General features: G+C 36.8%; 1 protein-coding gene across 1 annotated transcript in view; it reads left to right on the top strand.

Moving 5' to 3' along the window:
* LOC110446475 (usherin-like) overlaps positions 1 to 11,160 on the top strand; it is a 70,216-nt gene that overhangs the window by 3,254 nt on the left and 55,802 nt on the right. Inside the window, exons 2-9 of the mRNA XM_021491648.1 lie at positions 3,019 to 3,181; positions 5,706 to 5,835; positions 5,971 to 6,034; positions 6,447 to 6,717; positions 7,226 to 7,413; positions 8,015 to 8,233; positions 9,506 to 9,599; positions 10,767 to 11,093. Of these exons, the coding sequence (XP_021347323.1) occupies positions 3,019 to 3,181; positions 5,706 to 5,835; positions 5,971 to 6,034; positions 6,447 to 6,717; positions 7,226 to 7,413; positions 8,015 to 8,233; positions 9,506 to 9,599; positions 10,767 to 11,093 (1,456 nt within the window). The remainder of the gene's footprint in view (positions 1 to 3,018; positions 3,182 to 5,705; positions 5,836 to 5,970; positions 6,035 to 6,446; positions 6,718 to 7,225; positions 7,414 to 8,014; positions 8,234 to 9,505; positions 9,600 to 10,766; positions 11,094 to 11,160) is intronic.

Here is an 11,160-nt window from a genome sequence, read left to right as displayed (position 1 = left end):
GGGGGGACTTTAGTTTTGCGTCGTGTCCGTCCGTCCTTCCGCTTTCTTGTCCGGGCTCTATCTCCTACACTACTTGTCTCTGGAACTTCATACTTGGTGTATGGCTTCACCTTGGTGAGTCGGTGTGTCATGTATCAAAAGTAGGTCACTCTGACCTACATTTTGACCTTTGACCTACATCACAGATAAAGTTTTTCCGGCTCTATCTCCTACACTTCTAGTCACTGGAACTTCATACTTGGAGTATGGGTTCATCTTGGTGAGGCGGTGTGTCGTATATCAAAGTAGGTCACTCTGTTTTTGACTTTTGACCTGATCAAAGAAAAACTTTGTCCGGGCTCTATTTCCTACACTACTACTTCATTACGAATTTATCATCTGTGCATTCTTGGCATATAATTTCACATCCGATGGGGGGGACTGTAATTCACGAATTGTCTTGTTAAATTTATTCTTAAGATATTTACATTTATGTTTGTTTGTTTGGGGTTTTACATTCTCCCAATAGCCAGGGTCATAAGAGGACAGCGGTGCCTAGATATACAACTGGAAAGAGATAGTGGATAGGAAAGAATGAAAGATAAGAAATTACATTTTCATCGTACAGCCTACAGATAAACCTACTGACCAAAAATGTGCTTATAGACTAAGAATAAGACCTTATACATATGTTTGTTTTCCAATCAGAGCTATTTGGCATGATGTAAAATTCAAATTATGACGGAAATTGGCAAACATTGCTTCTGAGTTGTGTTTGTTGCCTGATGGAATCAGTAACCATAGAAAACACAACCTTGTTCCTGCAAAAATGGCAGTTCCATCGTTTGTAAAACATTTTTTAGGTCACCTGAGCTTTAGCTCAAGTGACCTATTGCTATCCGTTTTCGTCCGTCGTCGTCCGTCGTCCGTCGTCCATCGTCCGTCGTCCGTCGTCCGTCGTCCGTCGTCCGTCGTCCGCTAACATTTTACATTTCAAACTTAAAGTCAAGTTCTGCTGGGCCGATTGAACTAAAAGTTGGTAGGAATGATCGCCTCATGGTCCTGACAAAGTGTTGTTATTTTTCGGGTCAATCAGAAATACAATTTGGCTGCCATGGCCGCTATTTTGCTACTAAGTTCTAATAGGCCGATCTCACTTAAAATTGGTCTAGGAATGATCAGCTCATGGTCCTGACAAAGTTAAGTTAACATTATACTATTTTTTACTCAAATTGGTACATATTTCAACAACAAAAATAAATACTGTAGACTCAGGTGACCGTTAAGGCCCATGGGCCTCTTGTTTTTAAATCCAAGGATTCAGAAATAACAGTTTTACCTGTAAATACAAATGTACAGAGATTGAAATGTGAATCTGCATACCTGTCATCTCTGAGTAATGCTTTGATTAAAGGTAAAGGTATTGAACAGCAGTATGACATAAACCTGACCAGATCTCAGAGTAGCTCTTTGATAGTCTTCAAATTATCAGGTAAATCATGATCAGGTACCACTTTCTATCAACCTTGTAATGGGTATGTTTTTAATTTTCATAACCAATCCAATAGCTAATAGCCATGACTTTCCTGTAATGAGAAAACCCAAATGTGGGGAGAAGATATGTATACAAATGTATGTAGATCTGAACCTTTGGATTACCCCACACTTCCCACCAAACATTTCCTTTCACAGAACTAATTCTTGTCATATACTTGCATAGAATAACAAAATCTTTTTTCACCTGGCCAGGTTTGACATCTCACCTTTAGCTTGTATTGATTAACAGTATAGGGCCCTATATCTTGGCATTGATCCTACCTCTGCCAATTTTCCACATAGCCATCAATAATTCAGGGAGATCTGGCCCCACACCCAACATTGCAGTCCATAACATCTTGATACATCATTTATCATTGTGAAACCAGCTCACATAGCACTCATTGGGGTTTCCTTAGGTGCTGGAAGTATTTCTTAACATTCGATTTCAAGAAGAAATATGGAATTATCTTTGCAACCTTATTTACATCACAAAAATGAGAGAAAAGAATGAGAAAATAATAGTTAAAATACTTTTAGAATAGGCTTTAAATAGATGTACAGTAATGTATACATTATTATTTTTTATTTCTTTTGGTGATACTGGATGTATGTTATTATATCCCAAGAACAAAGTTAGAGGACTCATTGCCTTTACCTTGTTTTCTTCATTCTTCGTCTGTACTAAACTTTTTTGACAATTCTCTCAATAACTACAAGTCACATTCTAATGAAATTTACATGAATATTGGTATGCAATCAAATCATTTTTTTGCATTCAAGATGGTCACTACGGCTTCTGATTGGCAGTCATTTTGGGCTCTCACTAGAGTTTTAAACTGGGCTAAATTTGTTTATTATTTGTGGGAGTGATACATAGCATGTATACTTAACCTTTAACAAGTAACTTTAATATTCGTGTTGTTGTTTCTTTCCGATAATGAAATATTGACAAAAATCAGCATGAACACAAACCTTTCCTTTATCTTTTTAAATGATACATTCAACAGTCATGTCAGTATAGTCAGTCATATGAAATCCTTACCCAAAGCACCAGCTACTTGTGTTGTGTATTATACAATATGCTGTACCTGGTAAGCATTCAGAATACAGGGTAGTGTTTTAATAAAAAAAAGCAACGTTTGCTTGGCTGCTTTAAAATTTAAACTTCTTAAAGCATTTAAACAGTAATACACGTGTTAAAAAGTTGCAAAAGAGTTCACACATGTTAGAAACAAGATTCTTAAATTATAATTCAGACATTATGATTTTTACATTCTTCCAAAATCTGTCATAACCCCCTGCACAAATTAGCCAATTATGACACATTCATAAAATAAAATAATTTCTTAATATAGAGTTATATCTTCAGTGGAATTATGGCCAGCCCAATGGTATAGATGGTTTATGACACAGGATAGGCTGTTAAAAAAAAGACTAACACATTTTTTTTTATCATTTATATACATTGTACTGTAAAATATGCTGACAATTGTTCCCCAGGACCCTGTTACAGAAAGTGTCATCCAGTACACAGGAGATCATCCTTGAGCTACAGATATCAAAGATTGGTGTGGCCTTCACCTTCAGAAGCAATGCGGGTGTCTCCACTGTAACTTTACTGGAAAGTTTACCTCAGAGAACATGGATACACCTGGCTATACAGGTATGTATACACTAAACCCTACTCCAAATAATATTTAAACCTTACACCAGACAACAGAAACATACCTGTTATACATGTTCTATAAACCCTACTTCAGGGGACATCAATTTACCTGTCCATAAAGGTTTACTATAAACCCTACTATTGGGCACATCAATATACCTGTCTATAAAGGTATACTATAAACCTTACTCCAGGGGACATCAATATACCTGTCTATAAAGGTATACTATAAACCTTACTCCAGGGGACATCAATATACCTGTCTATAAAGGTATACTATAAACCTTACTCCAGGGGACATCAATATACCTGTCTATAAAGGTATACTATAAACCTTACTCCAGGGGACATCAATATACCTGTCTATAAAGGTATACTATAAACCTTACTCCAGGGGACATCAATATACCTGTCTATAAAGGTATACTATAAACCTTACTACTGGGGACATCAATATACCTGTCTATAAAGGTATACTCCAGGGGACATCAATATACCTGTCTATAAAGGTATACTATAAACCCTACTCCAGTGGACATCAGTATACTTTTCTATAAAGGTATACTATAAACCTTACTCCGGGGACATCAATATACCTGTCTATTAAGGTATACTCCAGGGGACATCAATATACCTGTCTATAAAGGAATCCTATAATCCCTACTACGGGGGACATCAATATACCTGTCTAAAAAGGAATATTATAATCCCTACTCCAGGGGACAACAATATACCTGTCTATAAAGGAATCCTATGATCCCTACTACTGGGGACATCAATATACCTGTCTAAAAAGGAATATTATAATCCCTACTCCAGGGGACAACAATATACCTGTCTATAAAGGTATACTATAAAACTTACTCCGGGAACATCAATATACCTGTATATAAAGGGATACTATAAACCTTACTCCGGGGACATCAATATACCTTTATATAAAGGTATACTATAAACCTTACTCCTGGGACATCAATATACCTGTCTATTAAGGTATCCCCCAGGGGCCATCAATATACCTGTCTATAAAGGAATCCTATAATCCCTACTACGGGGGACATCAATATACCTGTCTAAAAAGGAATATTATAATCCCTACTCCAGGGGACAACAATATACCTGTCTATAAAGGAATACTACAATCCCTACTACTGGGGACATCAATATACCTGTCTATAAAGGAATATTATAATCCCTACTCCAGGGGACAACAATATACCTGTCTATAAAGGTATACTATAAACCTTACTCCAGGGGACATCAATATACCTGTCTATAAAGGTATACTATAAAGCCTAATCAGCTACAGGGTAATGGATTGAACTATTTCCAAGAAATGGTTTTTTTATTGTGATGTATGAATTATATATAGAGAAGGATAAGATTAATTACAAACTGGTTTTTATTACAAATTCTTAGTGTTTTGTTCTGTGGATGTTTCCTAATACTGTATCGCATCTAATAATGAGACCGTGATCCAAAATAACAAATCAACAATTTGGTTGGATGTCACAAAGAGATGATGCTGACACCATTGTTACCTTATATATATACATAGTACACACTTGCACGCTGACACAACACACATGGAGGCATGTCCTTAAATGACCCGAGATGTAAATAAAACGTTAAACAAAATAAAACCAAACCAAACCAATCCTTACATCCATCAAACATGGTAGTGTATACTTTCGTCTATTTACCAAGGAAATTTGACTTTTATCAACATAAAGAGGCCCATTTGTGATCACCATTTAGGTTTTCAGTATTAAGGTCATTTGAGTGTATTGATAAACGGAAACAGGAAGTACATCCCTAGGTAAAAAATCCAATGTAGGGAGACAGTATCACAATTTCTGCAAAATCTAATGTTTAATATTTAACTGATGAATATTGTATGTTTATTATTGACAGAACAGTGTGTTCTCTCAATATTAAAGTATTTCAAAGCAATCCAGGCATTAATTGAGGTGTTTTTTTTATCAATGATTCACATGTGTCCATTTTTCTGTACTTCAGGAACCCTGCTGCCTATTTCACTACTGTGAAGTTTTTCAAGAACGATAACTCTTACGAGCAATTACTATGTGTCTATGGTTTTATTATAAAATGTCAATTTTTATATCGTGTTTAGAGAATTAATTTAACACAATTTCAGCATTTATTAAATTGATATACATTAATGCAATACTAATATATGTCAGTATCATTTTTATTGACATTTTTTGTAAAAATATGGTGTCTTTCAATTTTTCTTCAAAATTCACTCCTTTTTATATAAATTTACATTTAAAATCCTTAAAATCCTGACAACCTATATTTTTTTTGTGGCAGAAAATTTTCTTTATTTTAAAGCAATATAACTACAAAATTTGAAGAAATTCTACTGAGAAATGGTGACACAATCCTATTACCTTAAGAAGGATAGAAAATATTAGAATTTTTGTGAGACAGTTGAACAAAGACGTTATAGAAATTTAGTGGCATTGTTTGTAATTGAGAGATTTTTCTGTGATTACAGGTGTATTTAACAACACTGAGTTTTTACCTGAACGGTCCAGGCCCTGGCTACACTACAGCAAGGACTCTGGACCTGGGCAGTCCTATACTGGACGGTCAAGGTGAAGCTAGAATTGGTCAGACTTTGTCAGGTAAACACCTTAACTTCTCTTTTAACATCAACAGCTGTCTTATTCTCTATTTGTCAAATGTAGAATTTATTTTGTGATGTTTTATAAGCAAATCTTATAAAAGGCACAAAATATATAAGATTTATATATTTTCAGGAACAAACCAGTTTTTAGGAAGGATTCAGGACTTTGTGTTCTTTGATGTTACACTGACAAACAGGTATATATCTTTATTTCCCAGTATAAAAACACAATTCATGTTTTGGGGGGGGGGGGGGGGGGGGGGGGGCAAGTGCAAGCAGTATATTAAACCATACAGTTCCATACACCTTTTTAGAAAATAATGATCTCTTTTTGTTTAAACCAAATGACAAACAATTCAAAATGCCTTTACCATATTTACAATGACCTTGACTTCACAAAGTGCTTATGCTAGAGTGAAACATACTTCAAGCTGTTGCAGTAAATTTGTTGAATTTAAAAAAAAGCAAGATGTAGAAAATTCTTTTGAATTGAAAATTTAATAATAAAAGGACTGAAAAATTGAGTCTTCCTCAAAAAGGGGAAACTTGGCATGTATGTGGACTTACCATGCTTGTGACCATCTAAGCATGTAAATTCTTTGCTCCCAGGGAAATCTCCCAGTTGTACACAGGGACCTTGCCTGAGACTCGCGCCCAGAGCGAATGTCTCTGTCCACCGTCTCATCCTCGCATTAAACCAAACCAGGAACACTACTGTATTCCCAACGGTGTCCCCGACAACCAGGGCGACACTGAACTACGCCTGAACAACCAGTCACACAACCTCCAGTACATCAATGACGGTGACACTCGCTCTATCTGGATCTCAAAGTTTCAGGACACAGCGAACATCACTGTGGATCTTGGAGATAAATTCCAGGTATAGATTTCCTCTTATTCTAATGAATTTACCTTCAAATCCTCCTATTTCACTTGTAGAAATATCCAGTTAGATTTTACCTTTATATTCATGTATCTGCAAGCATTCAACAAACAATGCTTAACCAGTAGTCCGTACCGGAGAATTTGTAAAAGACGTGTGCTTCTTGCCAAACAACAGGTACTTTCTGGTTATTTCAAACTGAATTTTAAGTGATTGCCTGTTAAAGCTTGTGGAAATAATAAATATATGTAAATGTATGACTTGCTTGCAGGAATCGTACATGTATGTGCAGAGAGAGAATGCATGTGTGTGTAGTACTATAAAACAAGCTTTGATATATTTTACCAGATAACCATTTTATATCTAAAGAAACATTTTTGACACACTTGGAATTACTACTGCAAGTTAGTAAGTTTTAATGGAACAATTACTAATGCATGTGATGGCACCAGTCATATATTATATATTTTTCTGTGTTTCTAAGACACCTATACCTTTCTTAAAGGTGTTCTACATTGAGCTGCTGTTCTACAGCCCCATGCCCAAGGCTGTGTCAATAGAACGCCAGAAAAACCTGACATCTTCCTGGGAAATGTGGCAGATGTATGCCGAGAACTGTTTTGATTACTTTAAACAGCCTGACAACGGACCTTTAACTTCATCAACATCTGTCAACTGCATCAAGTTTGGCACGTGAGTTTGTGATGGTGATCTGCTTTGGAGATATACATTTACTGTCAAGGCTAATTATTCTCCTGGGAATACTATGAATGCACATTAAGAAGTCAGTTTTGCAGCGGTTTTGATTTTTAAAATGTCATATAAATTACATGGGTGTGATAATATGAGGTGACGTGATCCAGGACTCTCTGCAGAATCGGGGTTTGGTCTTCTTATTGGAGACATTGAAGATACCAAAATAAATCTACTGTCTCCATTCCAACACTGGAAACCTTAACTTTTGGTTTTAGATGGATTTTCTTTTCAGCATTATCTTAACAGAGACCTTTGATTTGTATGTAGATAGAATAATGTAGCCTAGTGATGTGTTATGTACAGTGTATATCGCCATGTTATAACGTTTCGGTGTGGCAGCACTAAAGAAAGTGGACCCACCATCCAGTAAAATCAAAAATCAACATTGTTAGTTCAGTCCTCCCTCTCAATCTGTTTGTATATTTACACGCAAATTATACTCATATCAGGGGATGGAGAAGGTGCATGATTGGTCGCTTTGTTGGAAAACAATTGTTAATTTTATGTCTATTTGTGTTCCTTATATCATATTTTGTAGGAGAGTAGAGGATGTGCCATATTCTAAGGGTAATATTACAATGAGTCTGCTGGCTTCTGAGCCTGTGGCACGGCCTGGCTACACCGACTTCTACAACACACCCGAGCTGCAGGACTTTGTGGAGGCGTCGCGCATACATATCCAGTTTATAGATCACTACTATGTCAATACCCTGAGACACGAGTATTACGGAGTGTACGAGTTCAGTGTCACAGCAAGGTAACTTCTACATCACATAACTCAGACAAATATTACATGATGATTAAGTGTAGCCTCACAGCAAGGTAACTTCTACATCACATAACTCAGACAAATATTACATGGTGTATCAGTGTAGCCTCACAGCAAGGTAACTTCTAAATCACATAACTCAGACAAATATTACATGGTGTATCAGTGTAGCCTCACAGCAAGGTAACTTCTACATCACATAACTCAGACAAATATTACATGGTGTATCAGTGTAGCCTCACAGCAAGGTAACTTCTACATCACATAACTCAGACAAATATTACATGGTGTATCAGTGTAGCCTCACAGCAAGGTAACTTCTACATCACATAACTCAGACAAATATTACATGGTGTATCAGTGTAGCCTCACAGCAAGGTAACTTCTACATCACATAACTCAGACAAATATTACATGGTGTATCAGTGTAGCCTCACAGCAAGGTAACTTCTACATCACATAACTCAGACAAATATTACATGGTGTATAAGTGTAGCCTCACAGCAAGGTAACTTCTACATCACATAACTCAGACAAATATTACATGGTGTATAAGTGTAGCCTCACAGCAAGGTAACTTCTACATCACATAACTCAGACAAATATTACATGGTGTATCAGTGTAGCCTCACAGCAAGGTAACTTCTACATCACATAACTCAGACAAATATTACATGGTGTATCAGTGTAGCCTCACAGCAAGGTAACTTCTACATCACATAACTCAGACAAATATTACATGGTGTTTAAGTGTAGTGTCACAGCAAGATATAACCACTATGTCAACACACTAACACGAGAGTGTGGTACATGTTTTATTTTTGATTGAAACTACCCTATTGCATTATTTTTAGATATTGTTGGGTAGTTCAGTGAAAATGGATGCCTCAGTTAATATGATCACTTTCCAGTATATCAACACCACTAAGACACTTAAGTACCATAGACTGTACAAGGTCATTGTTATAAAAGGATATGAAGGCTTATTTCTCATCTAATCTATAATACAATTACAAATCTGTAAATGACTTAATATACACAAAGGATAAACAAGTATCTTAAACTTAACACAATTTCGCCCTCAAAGTTAAGATTACAACATTCAAAATCAGTCGTTTATGACATTGTATTCACATTTTCACATTGACTGGAAGACAGGATTTGATATTGATTTGTATGGTAACACAGTGTGTTTTTTTTTGTTTTTTTAATATTACCTGATAAATATACCTCACTAACATCTGTCTCTTATCATTGTAGATGTGTGTGCAATGGGCATGCATTTGACTGTGACACTTCTGTTCTTCCATACAAGTGTAACTGTACTGCGGATAGTCACACCATTGGAGATAAGGTAAGTACACCTGTGTAGGAATGTTTGACACCTCTGTCCTTCCATACTGTACAGCAGATAGTCACACCATTGGAGATAAGGTAAGTCACCGGGGTAGGAATATTTGAAACTTCTGTCCTTCCATACTGTACAGCAGATATTCACACCAATGGAGATAAGGTAAGTACACCTGGGTAGGAATGTTTGACACTTCTGTCCTTCCATACTGTACAGCAGATATTCACACCAATGGAGATAACGTAAGTACACCTGGGTAGGAATGTTTGACACTTCTGTCCTTCCATACTGTACAGTAGATAGTCACACCATTGGAGATAAGGTAAGTCACCTGTGTAGGAATGTTTGACACTTCTGTCCTACCATACTGTACAGCTGATAGTCACACCATTGGAGATAAGGTTAGTACACCTGGGTAGGAATGTTTGACACTTCTGTCCTTCAATACTGTACAGCTGATAGTCACACCATTGGAGATAAGGTTAGTACACCTGTGTAGGAATGTTTGACACCTCTGTCCTTCCATACTGTACAGCAGATATTCACACCATTGGAGATAAGGTTAGTACACCTGTGTAGGAATGTTTGACACCTCTGTCCTACCATACTGTACAGCAGACAGTCACACCATTGGAGATAAGGTAAGTCACCTGGGTAGGAATGTTTGACACTTCTGTCCTTCAATACTGTACAGCAGATAGTCACACCATTGGAGATAAGGTAAGTCACCTGGATAGGAATGTTTGACACTTCTGTCCTTCCATACTGTACAGCTGATAGTCACACCATTGGAGATAGGTAAGTACACCTGTGTAGGAATGTTTGACACCTCTGTCCTTCCATACTGTAGAGCAGATAGTCACACCATTGGATATGAGTAAAATGTAAGTAGCAAGGTAAACGATTGAGCATCAACACAAAAGATTCTATAAGTGTAGGTTTTGTTATTTTACATATTTCCAATGGCCAATTGCAAGCTTACCATCATACAGTTGAGTTCCAGAGAAATCCAGTGCAAAGTTAATTTAGCAAAGTTTTTGAATAACTTTTATATTTACTCAGTATCACATTGATCAGTGACTATATTATTAATATATTAACATTATTTCATAACTTAAGATATCTTATGGTTAGGAACGTGTATGACCTTGATAAACTTTGACCTTTCAGTGTGACCAGTGTGACCCTTTGTACAACAGTAAACCATTCAGGAAGGGTGACCAGATCAATGCCTACAACTGCAAGGCTTGTCAATGTTACGGTCACGCCTCTAGCTGTGTGTATGACAAGGACCTTGACCTTTTCCCAGCCGACCATGACCTTGGTGGGGGTGGGTTGTGTGTCAACTGTCAGCACAACACTGCGGGGCGGTTCTGTGATACCTGTGTGACTCTCTACTACAGACCTGTGGGCAAGAGCAAGTTTGACGAGGATGTGTGTACTATGTGTCTCTGTGACAAAACAGGCATCCTTGGCTTCAACACAGACTGTGAAAAGGTAGGCTACACCTGTAGATATAGCACTGGTAATAGTACATAAATAGGACGTTTAATGAAAGGCATTA

This window comes from Mizuhopecten yessoensis, unplaced genomic scaffold, assembly GCF_002113885.1.
Source record: "Mizuhopecten yessoensis strain PY_sf001 unplaced genomic scaffold, ASM211388v2 scaffold2699, whole genome shotgun sequence".
NCBI classification, from domain to species: domain Eukaryota; kingdom Metazoa; phylum Mollusca; class Bivalvia; order Pectinida; family Pectinidae; genus Mizuhopecten; species Mizuhopecten yessoensis.
Note: the sequence above shows the minus strand (reverse complement) of the source record. Positions and strands in the feature narration are given on the sequence as shown.